Source organism: Pteropus alecto, unplaced genomic scaffold (genome assembly GCF_000325575.1).
Source record: "Pteropus alecto unplaced genomic scaffold, ASM32557v1 scaffold5, whole genome shotgun sequence".
NCBI classification, from domain to species: Eukaryota; Metazoa; Chordata; class Mammalia; order Chiroptera; family Pteropodidae; genus Pteropus; species Pteropus alecto.
Window position 1 is genome coordinate 32,665,090 of NW_006441953.1, and position 18,789 is coordinate 32,683,878.

The following is an 18,789-nucleotide window of genomic DNA, read 5'->3' on the forward strand; positions in this document are numbered from 1 at the left end:
GTTTCACTAATAAAACCAAAATTCTAATCTCAAACAGGTCTTCCAAATAAACGTCACAGTGAAATGTTAGAGTGGATTTCAAGTACTTATTTTTAAAAGTCATTCATCACCTGAAACACTACAGTTCATAATAGCTTTAATCAAAGCGACCTTCGTAGGTGACAGACTGGAACTGCTAGCTGTCCCTGAATTCCAGGGCCGGGCCTGAGTCAGGGAGAACGTGAGGCCTGGCCCACCCAGCACCCTGCCCACACCAGGCCTCTGCGTGCTGCACGGGCCCCAGGAGGCGCCAGCGAGCGCCTAGTGTGGCCTGGCCACGGAGGCTGGCCACGCGGCTGCTGTTTCAGACTCCAGTGGCCAGCCCTCGTCACAGGAAAAATGCGTCTCTAAAATAATCTCAGATAATCCTTTCGACCCAACTTTGCCCCCACGGTGTCCTCGGCAGCGGCCATCTCACAGAGCGGGCTGGGGAGAGCACATTTGAGAACAGTGACAGAGCAGCCACGGCCGCTGCTCCAGCAGCTGCTGTCAGCGCGTGAGACTGAGCAGACCCCCTAGAGCTGGGCTGGCCACCCCCCTGCCCCTGTCATCTCTGCAAAATACAACATGCCTGAATGGTTAGCACGCTTCGAAATGGACAACGAAAACCTGACAAGTACATGAAGGCCAGAAAAAAATCGCACCTGTGGGTGCAATGGGACCATCGAGTTGCAAAGGTGTATGACGAGAGGCAGTGCTCAAAGCGGCACCATGGGAGGGCATCCAGCCAGCGCCACCCTCACTAGACAGCAAAAGGAACAAGACACATGCAACACACGACTTCTACCTGCTGAGCCCCCCGCTGGCAGGTCAGCCCCTGGCGATTTCTGACATTCGAGATAAAACAGCAGAAACAGTACTCAAAGGGTCAAAATCAACTTCACTGGCCCAAAGCCCTAAAAGCATAAAAGACTCAGCATGCTCCTTTTTAAAACACAGAGCGTTAAAGGCCACCGGGGAGCCAGTGACAGCTGACAGTGCTCGGAGGACCCTTCCCGAGCAGGTGGCACGCTGCTGCTGTCGGCCAGGCGCCCTTCCAGCCCATGGGCTGAACGACAAGCAGCGGTCCCCAGAGCCACCTCTTCTGTCTCTGGGTTTTTAACGAGGAACCGAGGTGACGGAACTCCTGACGTTAAAAGCATAAAACGCTAGTTTCACACAAGTCGAAAGGGCCGTCACCGTCGCACCCACAAATGCTTGCCTGGTCAGGACACCTAGGTGTGAGTGACAGACCCAACGGGCTGAACATGCTTCAGACGTGCGGTTGGCTCGAAATTGAGCAAAGAGGTGGTCTGGGATGTCCCCTCACACACAGTGTCTGTGTCAAGCCACCAGCGAGTTCTCCCACACACTCTCGCCCCACTGGGCTCAACCTAACAAGTGGGGGCCTGTCCTTCACGGAAAAACACTCAGGGTGCTCAGAGGGTGACCGCCGGGACACGGGACACTGGCCACCAGCCACAGCAAGGCCCACACCCGCTCATGACAGGCTTCAGCGAGACCTGTCTCCGGGCACTTCCTGTAGCCGCACAGGACGCCCTAGGGCCCGAGTGTCCCCCGTTCCCGAGCATGTTTCTACGCAGACACTGGATGCGCTCGGCCCTCAGGCCCGGCCCCCTGCACATCTGCGGTCGGTCTTGGGCCAGAGGCCACAAGCGTAACGGACTTGTTCCTGACGCTCCTGACACTCGAGGCTCAACTTGCTCCACCCTTTCCTGGGCTGCACTCGGCTGTCAACGCCCATGACTGCGTGACCCTCCTCAACGGCCACCTCCCCGGTCCCTTAGCACTCCACACTAAACCTAACTGGGAACTCCCAGCAAGGACACGAACCCGGCACACATGAAGCCAGAGTGCCTCTGAGGTCACCTGCGAAGCAGGCCGAATGCCGGGGGGGATGGGGGTGGAGACACCCTCACCTGACATCCCCCAAGGCGCCTTCGCGTGACCCCTCCCTTAGGGTCCTGCTGGTCCGCAGGAGTGTCCCTGCACAGACACGGCCACCACACTCAGTGGGGGTTGCAGGTGCAGGAGGCGCGATGCCCCGCATGGCACGGGGTAGGCCGCGCTAGGCACAGACTGCACACAGATGCACGTCCGGTCGGCTGAGGGGCCAGCTTTGGGCCGGCCTGCAGCAGTTGGGGCACGCACCCTGCGGCCAGGCTAGTGGCTCCCCGTGGGGCTGCTCCAGCAAACGCCTCCATCTGCACTCGAGCGTCTTCCCAGGGCCACCGCAGTGACTCTGCAGAGCACGAGTGAATCCCACCTCAGTGACAAGCCACTGCGCAGGCCCGGGCCCAGGCTGCGTCAGTGCTGCTGTGGCCTCGGGACAGAAGGTCCACAAATGTTCGCGCCCTGGCCAGTGTGCTGCATCCTATCTCCAGGCTCTCCCAGGACACAAGCTCCGCCCACACGTGACCTCGGGAAGCCACAGGGTCCTGCCCCACCAGCCCGCAGAGGTCCCCACTGGCGTCTGGAGCGGGGCCATCCTGCCCTATGCAGGGTGCTGAGCATACCTGCCTCTGCCTGCCTCCCCGAGGTGAGAAACGCTGCACGTGTCATCCGGCCCGTTCTCCGTGCGGCCCCGGGGACTCGGCCATGCCAGCTCTGAGCTGCTCTGGGGCACACCACTGAGTCGCTCTACCGGTCCTTCCACCTCCTGGGGGGCTGACTCCTGAAGCTGTCGCTAGAACTCGCTGGCCACCCCAAACCCGCCATGCGACAATCTCAACCAAGCCTCTCAGCCCTGCCACTGGCTTCTCGGGCGAGTCCTCGCTTTCGGTGACCATTTCGTGAACTCAGACCATTTTTACACCGCCTTTTTTTCACCTTTTTAATCAGTGACCAGCTTTCTCAGAGCCCTGTGTCACCCCTGAGCTCGTCCACATCCTCAAGGGACAGCATCTGAGCAGAGCCAGCCCAGTCCCGAGCCGGCCCTCACACACGCCCAGGGCCTGCCACTTCCAGTTCACTCCGCCCCACACGCCGCGGTGCCCAGAGCAGCTGCCTTCGTGCCCAACAAAACGCATGCCTTTGGGTAAAATGGAACGATGGTGACTTTATTCCTTTATTGTCATAACCATTACTGTCACAATAGTGAACCACCGAGTCCTTGCAAGGTGCCAGGCACCCTACGTGTTTCACATGCATCACACTGCTCAGCGGCTTAGGACACAAGTATTAGTCAGAAACTGTCGTCAGAGGAAAGCCACACGGGAGAGCAGGGGGCCACCCGAGTGCCACACGCTTGGCGGCCAGAGTGACCGCCGAGACGCCCCCCTCACCATGCACGGCGGGCCCTGGGGTGCCATCAGGGGTCCCTGGGACGGAGACCCGTGACAGCGTGAGGACGTCATGTGAAAGCAGCCGATGGGGCAGGCGGCTGCGGTGGCCCCCACGCAGCGGTCACTGAATCGAGAGTCAGCGGTTCACAACGACACTGCACACGGTATTTGTCCCTACGAATTTGCTCTATCTAGTGTCATAGTAAAACTGTTTAATAGAAAAGACAGAATCGAAATTCTCCCTGCCTTTTACGCTGGGTGTCAGTTCACTCTGCAGCGCTGAGCACGCTGCACTGGCCACGAGCAGCCGACAAGGACGCCGCTCAGCGTGTGCCGCTTGTCCCTTGTTTCTGAAGGTACAGATGCCGACACTGTTCGGTAAAAACTCAGTGAGTGAGGAACTAGAGGAGAAAGCGACCTCTACCGGGGCGAGCCCCTCGGTGCCGTGTCCTTGCCGTGGGCCCTCTCAAGGTGAAGTCTACACTCGTCACTGCAGCGTGAATACGTTTCTGTCACGAGATGAATGTGGTTGGTTAAACGGCCTTGGTCAGGCATCTTACCTTGGTCTTAAAATTTGTTATCTGTTTTCTTCATTGTGTGTTTATTAATACGAATAAAAACAGATTATCACACCTCCTCCACAGAAGGCTGTGGTGGGGACGCCACCAGCGTGTACGATGATGCGCCACCTGCAGCTGACGTCCCGGAATAGCACACCATTTTAAGTGCAGGACAGGGCAGCTGGGTTCAAGTCCAACTTGACTGGTGTGGGCTCCCACAAAAGCTGTTACCAGTGAAGGCGAAAAAAATAAGAGTTTGCTCTACTAAGGGAATAAGAAACGAAGTTACAGAACACTTAAATCACAACAATCCCTTCGCGGGCCTTCGGCATGCAGTGTGCGCTTCGCTTCGGTCTACTCGCTCCCAAGTTTTACTGTCACATACACCTCTGAGAAAGATTTAAACCAGAACGTGACCTAAAATGTCTGGAAATACCAACCCTACAAAAATTCCTGATTTTGATCAAGGGTGAGGGAAAGGAAGAACGGTGAGCACGCGGAGGGCATGTAAACCAAAGAAAAGGCAGGTCTGAGCCCCAAAGCGTGAGCCCCACGGCCGGCTCCCTCGCTGGGCAGCGGACCCAGGGGTCTGCGGGCTGTCCTTCGTGACGCCCCGCTTTGCCGCGCGGGCACGGCACCCGATGTGCTGATCGTCACTCGGCAGCGTCCACAGCCACGGACGAGCCTCCGTCCGCCTACAGCGGTTCTGAGGAGCGGTATCGCTCCGTAAAAACTGGCTCTTAGTGCAAGTGTCACACAAGCCACACGGAAGCAGCCTGCTGGAAGAGGCCTCGTGGTTTGAAATTGTCATGCGAGGAATAGAAAGCACGCCACGAGAGGTGTGTATCACCTTCAACACGCAGGAAGGAAAGCGCAGGATTTCTACGTGTCTGACGTGTAACAAGCGTATTCAATGACCTCTCTAGCCCTTCTGGAGTGCTGAAAAATCAACCATCACGTCTAATGACTGTACGGTGCTGCAAGCCTGCCGAGCTCAGAGCGAGAGTCTGAGCCCCCGAGATGGACCTCGCCCGGCTGCGACTGACCTCAGACGTCGGCCTGCCCAGCGCCGGCTGCCGCGCAGCTCGCCGTCAGCCCTGGGAGTCCTGCTCTAAACCCAGGCCTTCCACACACAGAACTCGGATGAGCACAACAGGCGGGCTCTCAGCTGTCTCAGCGTCTCAGCGGGTTCTGACTGCACTGACAACAGTATAAGGGAAAAGCCCGCTGGAGAAGTGGACCGAACACGACGATGAAAGAAACACTCACTGCAAGTGTTTTAAACAAGAAAGCCAGCTTAAGCCAAAGGGCCTGCAGAACTGAAGGCTTTTATTTTCAGCGTTCTTAAGAATCGCAAGCCATCTGTCCATATAATTTTTAGGTTACTAATCTGAACTTAGACAAGAAAAAGAGGAGAACTATTTTGCACAGAGCGCGCCTTTTCATGCGTCAGTGAGCTGCTAGAGGCTCCGTGAAGAATCCTTACTGGGTTTCCTGGCTGTGCCCAAATGTAAGACCCACTCGGTCACGCACACATGGCAAACCAAGGACACTGAGCCGTGCCTGCGCAAGCGGCCCAGCGGCTGAGCTGGCCAGCCTGGGCCTGCACGGCACCGTGGGCTCTGGCGCCAGGAGGCTCCCCAGAGCTGGAAGGCCGGCCCCTCGCCTCACGGCAGGAAGCGACCCGGGCTGAGCAGGCAGAACGCCCGGTCCCCACCGGGGGCCCCGGCAGAGATGGGGACAGAGCACCTCCTCCTGACCCAGTGGGGTGCGGGGGCCCATCTCGTGCCTCCTCACAACATCCTGAAATTGGGGCTCCTGTCTACGAGGAAAAGAGAGCCAGGGGGGCAAAATAACAAGCCATTAAAACTTGAGAACAAGCTCCTGGGATAGTCACTAAAAGCAGAAATCCAAAACTCCCCTGGGACAGAAAGTGAAATATCTGTGCTGAAGCTATTTTTTGTTGTGCTCCTCGTCATGGCAACAACTTTAGGTTGGATGATGAAGTCTGGATGTCACGAGACGATGGCAGCTGTCACTCTGCTCTTACATCTTCTGAAGTCCAGAAGAGGGGGCCATGTAGCCATGGTAGCTCTGACTCACCGCAACACTTAAGCACTTAGGAACATGCCAGGGTTTGAAGGGCCAAGGACAGCTGTGGGCCCCACGCCGTGAGCGTGTGAGGACAACCCTCCGTGAGCCTCGACCCAGAAGCCCCGAGAATCGAGGTGCGTGCGGGCCGCCCCTCACCCGCCCAGGGTGAGGGCACAGGGGCCAGAGTCGGCCCACGGACAGGTGTCCTATCAGGATAAAGCAGACCTGCTCTCACGTGAAAAGTCAGTGTGAGGCCCACAAAGAACACAACACCTGAGACAGACTCCAGAACTGCACGTGCTGACCAGCGGACACGCCCACATACGTGTGTGCCCGCACCGTGTGTGTGGGTTGATACCTAAAGTGCTTGGACAGGCTAAAGAGTGACTTTTTTCCATTGTGAGACTTTTACACAGTTTTCAGAGACCCTAAAACTCACCTACGTCTGTGGCGAGCGCCAACCTTACGCTGATTAAGTCTGACCTCGACTCACTGCACGCGGCATAACGGCCTTTGCGGGGGTGCCGTGGCTGTCGCTACTAGTGCTATTTTACCTCGTTCTCAGTTATGGACGCGGAGGGAGACGAGCTCTTGCTAAAGGCCAGAGCCGAGGACGCCACCGCCGGAGCCCGGCCCCGCTTCTTCAGGGGTTTGCACGCGTCGGACAGGTGCTTCGTCGCTGCAAGATAACCGCGTTTATAAAGTTTGATCTGAAACCCTCCCTCTCTCGACTGCTCTAGAATGGCCCTCTAACAAGTGGGGTTCTGGAGACGACTGCTCTGGGCTCTTGTCACTCTACAGGGCTTAACTGCTTATTGTGGGGAATCTGAATGTAAACAAAGGCAGACACCTGTCCAAAGAACCCCAGCGTCCCCTTGCCTGCCCCCAAAACCATCGCCCTGGGGCCACCATGGCTCCATCCTCACCTAGGCCCACAGCCCTGCCAGGTTCTCTGGAGCAAACCCCAGACAGAGCATTTCACCCACAAAAAGCTTAGTGCAGTCTAAAACACAGGCTTACACGTAACCGCTGTGCCGCTCACACGTAGAGGTAGTGATCCCTCCCTATCAAACATCCGCCCGGTGTTCAGGTCGCTCTCCAACTGTCTCTTTTTAACAGTCTGCTTAACTGATTTTTAAAAACCAGTACAGCACCTCACACACACACACACACACAAACGGAAAAGTCGTCTTCCATCGTCATTCCTCTTTCTCCTGACTTTCGTTTTCCTTCCTCATTTAGAGTTAGGGATCGTAAGCTTTCTTGAATAAACTACCAGATCCATCAAAAAGGTGACTGAGGAGAGGGTAAGAGGTAGCCTGATTCTACTTTTGACTGTGTCACGGTTATTTCACACTCGTCTCAACACGTGAAACAAATGCAAAGTCAGCACTTTTCCTTCTGGCTCGTTTGCGGGGAGACAGTCACACGCTAGGAGGGGTGGGGTGCAGAGCAGTGACTGGCGCCCTCGAGTGAGAAACCCAACTTTTCTGGTTTAAAGTGCTTCTCTAACGTCATTTCACACCGAAAACAATAAGGCCAAGTAGAGATCGGGAAAGGTGACTTCAGTAAATTCAGGTGAAACATGAAAACCAAGTTTTCCAACTACACGAGAGCCTCCTCCCACCTCACTGAGCTCTGAAGGACGCTGGCCCACCCCCTCCCCACCCCCCCGAGGACAGGGCCGGCCAGAGCGGCCCTTGGGGCGCTGCCCGCATTACCTGCCTGGCTCTTCGGCGAGGAGGCTGCCTCTGCGGCCCGGCAGCAGCCCGTCCGGGCCGTTCTGTCAGTGAGCGTCTCTCTCTGCGTTTAAAGGAAAGAAAACAGAAGGGAGGGAGGGCAGGAGAGGGGAATCCAGCGTGAACTAGCAGGTTGCTGAAGAGTCTGGCCACGCAAACGCCCGCCCCGGAAGTGAGCGGCCGCACGCAGGGCCGCCTCTGGCCCCCGTGGCTGGGAGCCCCAGCTCTGACACCTGCTGCGGGAAGGGCTGGCTGCCTGCCAACCCGGCCTGGCCCCGAACGCAAAGTAAAGTGTGGACCGTGGCCCTTCTACCCCAGGTGGCCTGGGCCTCCTACGGTGGAGCCTGCCAGGCCAGTGCCAACGTCACCACGAACTCGTGACAGAGTATTTCCGACTTCGAAACATGCTCCGGATGAACCTCACGAGGTCACCACAGTAAGCACATTTCGCAACTAAGAAAAATGGCCGAAAAAGAAGGGATCGTGGACATTTGTCTGGTGTTCAGAAAGGGAATAACGCAATTGCGAACGGCCTCTCGACAGCCTCCTGACCCGCCGGGCAGGCCACAGAGCAGCGGACAGGACTCGGGCGGGGGGACGGGTCACAGAGCTGTTGGACAAGGCGACAGGCACCCAGCTCCCGGACGGCAGCTGGCACGCCAGACTGCGTGGCACCTTCAGGGACAAGGCACGCCGTGCTTTACGGAGGCTGTGACAGCCAGGCCAGAGCAGACACCATCAGCCGCTGCCCGGAGCTGTTTCTAGTTAAGAAGACATTCCTACCGAGGTACTTAACGTGAATTCAGGGTTTCACAGGTCAGGGCCATTTTTTAGGTAAGTTATCTATACAAACACCTAAAAGCAACCAGTGTCAGCATGCAAGGCAGCAAAGGGCCACCTAACAGTGGTGCCACAGGGAAACCAAGCATGTGCCTCCAGTGCCAACGGTGATGCAGGCGAAATGGCACTGGCTCACCGCTGCATACCTGATCACTAACATCACCTGACGGGTACCCCAAAAGAACCGATCTGCTGGCTTGGAACATGGGGCGGAGCCTGCCAGCTGCCCTGGACTGTGAAAGTGGCTGGGAAAAAGGAAGACAGATGTGGTGGCCGCCATCTGCACACTGGACATGTGAGATGTAGTTTCCATTTTTCAAAACGGAGCATAACAAAAGAAGCAACTTCTTAATTTACAGCAGTAAGAGACACAAGGGCCAGAACCGCCTGCCACCCAGTGCGGCCCTCCATCGGCACCACGGCCAGCTAAAGGAGAGCTCAGACACAGGGCAGGGCCCACTGAAGCCCCGGTGTGCACAGAGCTCACTGGATGTGGGAGGGGTTCAGACCAGCGCCGCAGCGCACGGGACACACCTGGAGAGCTGGCACGCCCCCGGTGCAGGCGGCGTAACCCGTTTCCTCGGCCACACGGACCTTGTCAGTGCCCCTCCCGTCCGGGCGCCAGGCACACTCTGCCCCATGACGCACACTGGGCCACGCTGGGACTCAAGGTCCCGTGAGGCGGGGCCTCCGTATCTACACTGCCATCCGCATGGCCACTTGGCATCCCTGTTACACAGCAGTGCGAGCTGCTGAACGACTGCCCGGGTTCACGAGACCCACTCCTGATGCCTTCAGCGGACTCCTAAACTTCCTACTGAAGTATGTACCTCACGTACCTGTGAGGATTCTGATATTTTCACATCATCTCATTACTTACGCCCTACAGGAGTCGTTCTCACTGTACAAGTTTGTGGAATCTAAACATCAAGTGCCACTCAAAGTGTCTGGATATTTTTCTTTGACAGTGAAGTATCAGGTTTATGTTAAAGTCCCCAACAGGTGACAACTTGCTCTCTTCAGCAGCCTTCTCAAAGGTGCCACGAGAGAAGTGAGCCCTGCTACGGCCAGCCCCACAAGCCCCCCGGGAGAAGTGAGTGGCCAGCCTCCCGCACGCGCCCACCCACCCACCCACCCACTTCCCACTGGGAATCACAGCGTGCAGGCTCCAGCCAGGCAGATGGGGCGCAGTTACCTTCCAAAGGCCGTGCTTATCCGTCCTGAGCCTTTTCCGGGGCGTGTCCCCAACGTCGGCGTCTTCTGCGGGGTCCTGCATCCTCTTAGTGTGGATTCTCTTTTTCCCATTTAAGTTACCTTGGAACGGGGACGGGAAAACTTACATGAGAACGCTGCACGAGCAGCCCCAAAGCACTGCACGTCCACCAGGCCTTCCGCGAGCAAACCCCCACGGGGCCCACGCCCCGACCACAGGCCATGTCACAGACGAGCTCTGCATTTCTAAACTACAAGGGGCCGTTCCCTGAGACATCCGACACTGGGAAACGCTCATCTAATCTGAGGTTGTCAGGCTGGGATCTGCTACATTTTAATATATCATACCATTAAATTTAAATAGAAACCAGTATTGTAAAAAAAAATCCTTTGGTAACATTCAAAGCCTAGTAGAATTTAAGTTGAACTTTACAAAAAAAATACAACTTGCTACTTTTTATACATTTCCTTAGGGAAGCATCCTAAGTAGCAGCACTACACTTGTATCTGCAAGATAAGAGTCCACTCCACGGTCCTTAACTGTATCAGGTGTTCCCAGCAACATCCCTAATCCGAGACCTAACGTGTGCAACGGTGCTGACACATGACGAGACCCAGGCCGGGAGTACGAGTGCCAGCAGGACGACTAGCTGGGACATGCCAGTGTTTATTTTAAATACAATCCCAGCGGCCCATTTGCGTGGCTGCTCTAGAGCCCCAGGGTTTGTTCCCAGGCTATCACCACACACTCTGAGGGAGGGCGCTGTCCCCCTCGGACCCGGTGGGGCCCGGCATCACTGGGGACGGGCCAAGCACAGAGCACTGGCCCTCACCAGCTGCCAGCCTCAGCATGCCGAGCGGCCTCCCCAAACTCCGCCCGTGGCCACAGTAGGGCGGGCTGGCTGCGGGGAACCCCGGAGGGAGACAGAGCTGCAGAAGGCGGTGGGGTCTGCCCAGCCACTGCCCAAGCGAGACCAGCACAGGGCACAGCAAGTCCGAAGGGTCAGGACCTCCTCGGTCAGACCGGCCACTGATCAGGTGTTCACTAAGCTACAGACAGACACCTGCCATAGCCACGGTCACCGGTGCCTCCTCGTCCCTTTACGTAGGGTCCCTCCACCCCCTGTCCCAGAATGAAGCAGCTGGCATTCATTACAAAAATAAGCATTATGGCGTCCGTCTGCAGTCAGCTGACTCCAACGGATACAATCTGTCATCTTGGCTGTCAACACTGTGGTCCCTGAAAGGAAGGGCTAACCGGCCTCCAAGACAGAGCACAGGCCCAGCGCACAGACAGGGCAGACACTGGCCTTCCCCTGCCTACTTGGTGACAGACAAAATGTGACACGATCATGTTCGCACTCACTCCGCACGGGTGAGCTGAATCTGGCTGCAGGAAAACCCGACTCACTATTAAACAAGCCACCCGCTGAAGGAGGACACTATTCCAGAGCTGTCGAACTGAGGGAGGCTCGGGCCAGACTCTGCACAGATGCCCGCCATCCTCCCTACACCAAATCACAGCATTTGCAATGAACACGGAACAAAACAAGTGAAGCTCAGTACTAATGTCGTTAGCTGATGGGGATGGAAAGCTAGAAAGCCCTATAAACGCGGGCCGAAACCATCTGTGAACAAAACGGCGGCTGTGCGGGCGGGCGCGGTCACACCACAGCGCCGGCCGAGAAGCAAGAGATCGCACACGCAGGCGCAATTACTTCTGGGTCTCGGTGTCCTCCGCGGGGGGTCCTGAAACACTTTGCGTCTGGCCTCTCCAAAACTCTTCAGTGACGAACCTCGAGAGAGACAGAATGTTTTGTATTTTAAATTGACGCTCAACTATGCCACTTATTTTTACATGGAAAATGCCCATTTTCCATAGCACGTGTGTCCAAGCACACAGACAACAAATCCGGCCGCTGTGGCTCGCCTTCCCCAAAGCGAGCAGCCGTCCCGCCTCCGGCACGGCCCGAGGCACAGAACCACTTTTTCTGTTTTAAGCTGTAGGCCTAACAACAACCATGGGACACTCCACTTAAGGTCGGTCCAGTCACCATCCTTGTCCCACGAGCCCCCTGGCAGAGGCCAAGGGGGCGGGCTCCCTGGGGACGCAGGCCTGCCACCTGGCCCTGTCTCATCACAGGAACCTGCCGTCTGAGAGACGGTCTGTGCTCCCTGCCTCAGCAGCGCCTCACACCGCCCTGCGGGCCTCAGTGGCAGAGTGCCCGCTCCCCCTGGGCAGAAGAGCAAGGCCCGCAGGTCTGACAGCCCCGCCGGCCCCGTGGGCAGCTCCCAGGACTGGAAGTGAGGAGGTGGTGATGGCAGCTCCCTTTCCCGCCCGCACAGGCGCTCCGGGCAGAGCCGGCAGAGCGGCGGCTCCCTGCAGCGCGCCAAGAGCACGCGGCACCCCTGGGCAGAGGACGCGGGCACGGCTTCACGCTTACCGGAGTCTTCCTCAGCCTGCACGGAGGCCACGAGGGCAAACTTGGTGTGATAGCGTGCCTTCTGCTTCTCGCTGAGCACGTCCCACTGGGACCCAAGCAGCTCCTCGATCTCCCCATCCGAGGCGTCCGGGTGCTCAGTGACAACCTGGGGACACAGGGCAGGGTGCAGTGAGATGGCTGAGCAACGAAAGCCCGTCTGGGTTCGGTTCTGCACCAAGTCCCATGCGTGGCCCTTGGAACTGCGCACGTGGCACCTTGATTCCCGCAGCATGGAACCATGTCCCAGAAAAGCTTCAAAGAGAAACAGCGCTTAGGTGACATGACTCGTGGAAAGCTCGTGAACGAAAACGGCGCTCGTGCAAACGGACTGCGTCGACGGAAACGCGGGAAATGACATGCTGAGAAAGGGGCTCTCCAGAATCACTGCACCGTCAGTGAGCCACAGCTCCCCGGGCATCGCTGAGAACTCACAGTAGGAAAGTCCCAGGAAACACTGCCTGGGAACACGGAGGAGTCCTGGCCTGGCTCTCGCTAGCCACGGCACCTGCCTTCCTCCTCCTGGGGACACGTATGGGATACAGGTGGGGTGCCAGGAGAGCGCCTGAGCCCTGCTCAGCCCAGGTCAGCGCCGCAGGGCTGCCAGCACCAGCCCCATCAGCCCCTACAGATGCAGATGCGGCCCCACCTGCCGGCCAGGAGCCTGCGTCTGCATAGGGTCCCCACTCTGACCGTGCCCCTCTGCCCTGGCTGCCCGCTGTGCTGATCTGGGGACTCTGACGACCTACACTGTCTGGGTCCTGCCCAAGCCTGGCCACCCCAGTGGCCTGGCATCCGTGTCACAAGGGTCCTATGGGTTTCTCACGTATACCCGGGTTTGAGAGCCATTGGGAGCAAGGACACAGAGGTCAGCAAACTATGGCCCACTGACCAGGCCTGGTCCCTCTGCTGTATGGCCTATGAACTAAGAACTGGTTTTACACTTTTAAATGGTTGGGGAAAAGCCAGAAGACCGTTTCAGAGTGCAGAGAAGGTCCAGGCAGTTCAAGCACCAGCGGCCGTAGGCATAGCTCTGCTGGGACTGGGCCATGGGCGCCCACGCCTCCGGTGGCTGCTCTTGGGCTGCAGCAGCCAGCTGACAGCTGCGCCAGACCCACTGCCTGCCAGGCCCTTTCAAGGGGGCGTGCCAGCTGGCCCCAGCGCTAGCCAGCAGCGTGGCGCCAGACCCTAGTTGCGAAAGTGGCTCCTCCAGGCGGTAGCTCTGTGAGCCTGTGATGTTGGGTGGCAACACCGCACGGGACAGTGGTAAGGGGTCACCAGGTGCCACTGGCCAGGTGCTGTTACCACAGAAGTCTAGCACCTGCCCAGCCACGCCCTCCTCGTGATGTATCACCAGTTTCCTATGGCATCCCACGTCCCGCGCAGCTCGCCACATCCTTCTCGGCCCTGCAGGACACTAGCACGCCACTGGCTCCCAGCCAGCCCTCCACGCTCACGTCACATGTCGCCCTCTGCACTGCGGCGTCCAGCTCCGACCTCCAGCACGCCGCCGGGTGTACTTGGTGGCCCTTCTGAGTCTTCATGTTTCTGAATGTCTCGGCTCCCAGCCCACCCTTCCTGGGCACTTCCAGCCCCACACACGTGCTTCCTCCTCTCGACGTGGGGCGCACTCCCCTCCCAGCCCACCAGGGTTCTGTCCTGCCTGCCGCCCACCTCGTGAGGGGTGAGCTTGCCACTCCGAGCAGCGAAAGTTTCTGGCAGAGCTTCAGGTCCACAGCGCTGGCCTCCTGGGACTCATGCCAGGAGCCCCTCCGGCATGGCAGTGGCCACGGACCTGTGGCCCAGCGTGTCACCCGCCACAGACCACAGTGTCCTCAGCCACAGCAGTGACGGCTTCGTTAGACAGGGCTCCCAACCTCCCCGAGGCCACCCCCCGCACACACCCAAATCTGTGTCAGGCTGCCAGCTCCACTCCTGATCACCCGGTACCTGCCAGCCTCCCTCCCAACTGCCAGGGCTCCAGCACCTGCGCTCCTGGCTCCGTCCTGTCCCCTTACTGCTGACACACCAGCCCAAAAGGTCTTCCTCCTGCACCCAGAGGGACCATGGCCTGGCCCACACCCAGGTGAGCTCCTGCCACTGGGCAAAGCCTCCCATGGTCCCTGTAAGCTGGTGCAATGCCTGCCCCAACTTGTCACTCCGAGCAGCTCTGCACCGAAGCTACACGGTGGACAATGCCCAGCGGCAGTGATGCAGCAGCAGACACAGCAGTGACACAGCAGTGACATCGGAGGCTCTACCTCCTGATGTCCCTGTAGGCCACACACTCTCCCTGAAACGCGCTCTCCACCTGGCTGATTTCCAGGCATCTTTTTAAGTTGCAGCCACAATGCTGCTTTCGTTCGTTCATTCATTCGTTCATTCACTCACTCATTAAAGGAGCACTCTGTGCTACGGACAGGAAATAAGGCAGGACCGGCAGCCACCATCCTGCCACACGGTGCCCACCTCTGGGGGTCCCCACCTCTGAGCCCCCACCACATGCTGTGTGCCCCAGAGGCAGACGCACCTGCACTGTCACCTCAAGGTAAAGACGCCATGGCCACTTGCTGAAGCCTGCGTGGTGTTACACTACGAGCTGTGCACACGCACGCACACGTGTTGTCCACAGTGAGGGTGGGTCCCGTGTCCACGTCTCGCCCAGGCGGCCCACTGGCCAAGAGCACGGCTTCGTGTCTCCGAGCTCCGGCGAGCCGGCTGCGCACTGGGTAACGCAGCACCCTCAAAGGCCACGGTGACAGCAGAACTGCACTTCGCGACCACAGCGGCAGCCTATCTGACGTACGCAAGCACTCGACGGTGGCGGCTTCCATATTTTTGATAAACTACTTCACATATATAAAAAACACGGAAGGCTGAAGACCCAGAAGCCCACAGCCAAGTAAGACGTTCCCGCGATAGCCAAAGGCTGCGCACCTCACAGGGACTGCGCACCTCACAGGGACTGCGCTCGCCTCCTGTCACGGATGTCAAGACGAGCACAAGCTGCCCGTCACCCTGGCCTCTGACCCTCGACGCCCATCCCCGCACCCCCACTCGGCAGTGCTAGCAGGGGTACCAAAGCACAGCGCAGGCCCAGTACGTGTGGCTTTCAGGTCTCGGGCGCCAGAGACGTCCGCCCTGCCCTCGCCGGTCACCTGCTCTAGGGGAAGCCAGCCTCCGGGTCTTAGGGACACTCCAGCAGCCCAGGGAGAGGGCCACGTGGAGAGGGACCGACGCCTCCTTCGAGCAGGTGACTGCAGCTCCTTGGAGAAGACAGTCCAGCCCAGCCGAGCCTTCGGGTGACACAGCTCCAGCGTCATCCCACCTGTGGCCTCCGGGGACCCTGAGGCACAACTGCCCAGCCAGGCTGCTCCCACACTCCTGCCCCGCAGAAGGTGCGAGGCAATCCATGCGTGCTGCCGGATTCTGAGGTCACTCATGCACGACACAGACAACAAACAAACGCCCGCAAAAAACTGAGACAGAGCGCGGTTTCAACTCTGACAGTCTGCGAAAAATCAGGACGAGACAAAGTGGGACACTCTTTACACTTGAAAACTAAAGCCAAAAACATGTGATGATGAAACTGCCACCTACACTGCAGCCTTCGGCCAACTCTTCAGGAGACTTCCCTGGCTACTGCCAGGGCCATCCACTGTCCCCGCACCCACACTCTTAGCAGTGGCCTCGGTCCCCACCGTGTACTCTGCCATCAGCACACCCAGGGCCGTGAGGAAGCTGGGGGCTGCACGGCTCAACCGAGCCAAGCCCGAAGGACAAAGGCTGACAGGCAAAGTGTCCACGATGAACTCAACCCGTTTCAAGAAGCGTGATCCTACTCCGCGTCTGCAAGGACACTGGAAGGTGGCCTTGAACCGAGTCGGCAAGTGGCAGCCAAAGGTCCTCAAGATTCACAGCCTTCTATCTAGTGGCCCTAGGAAAGGAGGGTCCATTCGGCTCTGTCCCTCATGGGGCGGCCACTGGTTAATCAACTACCTACCAGCGAAAACCACCCCTGGGTTTTGTAACGCGCCACCAGTCCCAAAAAAAGACAAATGACCCCGAAAGGCCCTGGCGCCGTGCTGGGGCTCATGGAGCAGCGTCCTCCTCGAGCCCAGAAGCGCTGCCTCCAGGACCCGCACACACACGCCGGCCACAGCAGCGGTGAACTGGGCCAGTCCCAGATGCCCAGCACTGTCACCTTCCTGACGACGCACGCTCACGCGCGCTGCGCCCGCACGGCGGGCGTCTGCCTGAGGCAGAGCGCAGTTTCGTGTGCACCTTCAGTGTGACACCCGTGGCAAAGCCGTGAGCGCAGACGGCCTGTGGGCACAGCGTCCCCACGCTTGCCCTCTGGACAGACACCTGCTGTAAAACTGGTGGGCGTGTGGCACTTCACCCAGATGACAGGCCCTGCACCCCCGTCAGCCACCGGCCCCCCCACCGTGGCTGAGCAGCGCTGAGGGAACAGCCACACCCAGCACGCTGGGTTTCTCTACGTGGCACGGGGCTAGAGGGACACTGTGTCTGCGGTTGTCCCCAAAGCGCCGAATCCCTCTCAGAACCAGGTGCCAGAAGTGAGCCCACCAGCCTGCACGGGCTTCCCGCCGCCACTCAGCTTCTGACCCCAGGTGATGGCGCTGTGGCTGGCCCCCTGGTGATAGCGACACACAGCGCCCGCGGCTGAGGTGGCTGATGGACTCACCGGCCGCCGGGCTCACCCATGAATTGCCCTGTCCACAGCCTTTCCCTTCCGACGGTCTGGGCTCAAGAGCTGTCCCCTCCCTGTGCTCAGTCTTCCCAGCACATACATTGCTATTCGGGGGCAGTTCCCTCACGGGATGGGGTCAGCTGGGCTTAAGAAACTCTCTCTCTCCCAACATGACGAGGGTATCCCGCCGCCCGTGGCGCTTAGTTCTGAAACCCGTGTGGCCCCAGCACCCGCCTTGGGCAGCGCCCGCCCCGCGGCTTGCAGCCCTTCCCCACCTGTCTTCACCTGCTCGACAGAGTCCGCTTCTAGGCTCCATTCTGGGCAGTGTCACTGCCCTGAGTGTCACTGGCAACAGTATGTTTTCAATGGCAGAACTCCCTCCGGCCAAGCGTCCCTTCAAATGCACCTCCATTAGCTTCCACTCAAAACATGCAGCCGAATCCCCGCTAGAAGTTCTATTGGGATCGTGCTGACTTATCCCTTAGTACAAAGAGACCGACAATCCACCTTCAGGACCCCAAAGCCTGCGTACGGGACCCCAAAGCCTGCGGACGGGAGCAGAACGTCCCTGTTCAGTTAGGCGTGCTGAAACGGCAGAGGTATTTTTCTCCAGTTACACGTGCTGTCGTGTTCGTTCCTCGGGGCCCTGTTCCGGTGCGTATCCTTACCTGCACGTCTCAGGTTCTGCTCTTGGATGCTGACCTCACATCCGGCAGCCCTGGGGGGCTCGCACCGATTGTGAAGGCTGCGGAGCCTCTCACGTTTCTACACAGACCTCTGCAAACGACGTCAGCTTTATCCGTCCTGCTACGATCGTGCCTTTTTTAATTTCCATCTTACTGTACTGGCTGGTAGTTTCACTACATTTAATGAAAATGGCCCTATCTTAACCACGATTTTAAAGGGAATGCTTCTAAGGCTTCTCTAAGAAGTATGATGTTTGCTGAAAGTTTCTGACAGACAGAGGACACTCCCTAACCAGGCTTGCTAACCATGCATCAAAGGGCGATGAATTAGATCAAATGCCTTTTCTCCCTCTGCTGGGATGAGGCCCAGTCCACCATGGTGTGTGTCACAGCAGACTGTCTCACATGGCAGCACATCCTTGTATTCCCTGGATAAGCCTGCCAGCCCACCCACTTCGCAGCAAACCACCAAAAATGGGGCCTGGACCCCCTCAGCCCTGTACAACGGAATCAAGCCTCACGGTGTGCTAAGTGATGGTGATGTCCAATTAAGACAGTGACCCTACCCTGTGATCACGGGTCTCTCCATGTCGTGGGAACAGTGCCCAGAGCCGGAGCCAGAGCTGTGGAGCAGTGGCGCTTCCAGCAAAGGGCGCCCAGCGCAGCCCTGCCCACCTGGAGCCAGCCCCCCACACCCGCACCCACATCCACACCCACACCCAGACCTGCACCCGCACCCACAGTCGCACCTGCTCCCACACCCAGACCCGCATCCGCTCCCGCACCCACATCCGCTCCCGCATCTGTACCCGCACCCACATCCGCTCCCGCATCTGTACCCGCTCCTGCATCCGCCGGGGCATTTGGGTGCGGGTCGGACCGCAGGATCTAAACCTGCCCCAGGCGGCGGCAGACCGCCCCTCAGTCACCAAGGCCCCGGAATGAAGACGCCGTCGCAGTACCGACCTCGTCCCTGTGCTTCTGGCAGAAGACCAGGAACTGGGACGCCGCGTCGCCCTTCCTGCTCCGCAGAGTGGAGGCCGCCGCCTTCTTCCTCCCAGGAGGGGACCCCAGTCCTCTCCTGGGGTCGGCCTCTGCCAGCTTCTGCGGCGGTGTGGTGTCGGCCGCAGGGGCGCAGCGC

At 58.6% G+C, this 18,789-nt stretch overlaps 1 protein-coding gene across 1 annotated transcript in view; it reads right to left on the bottom strand.

The window, feature by feature from the left end:
* NSD2 (nuclear receptor binding SET domain protein 2) overlaps window positions 1-18,789 on the bottom strand; it is a 44,989-nt gene that overhangs the window by 15,079 nt on the left and 11,121 nt on the right. Inside the window, 7 exon segments of the mRNA XM_025051844.1 lie at window positions 6,532-6,656; window positions 7,699-7,780; window positions 9,752-9,870; window positions 11,487-11,564; window positions 12,213-12,357; window positions 18,615-18,781; window positions 18,784-18,789. The exon segment at window positions 18,784-18,789 is cut by the window's right edge and continues 259 nt beyond it. Coding sequence (XP_024907612.1) covers window positions 6,532-6,656; window positions 7,699-7,780; window positions 9,752-9,870; window positions 11,487-11,564; window positions 12,213-12,357; window positions 18,615-18,781; window positions 18,784-18,789 — 722 coding nt within the window.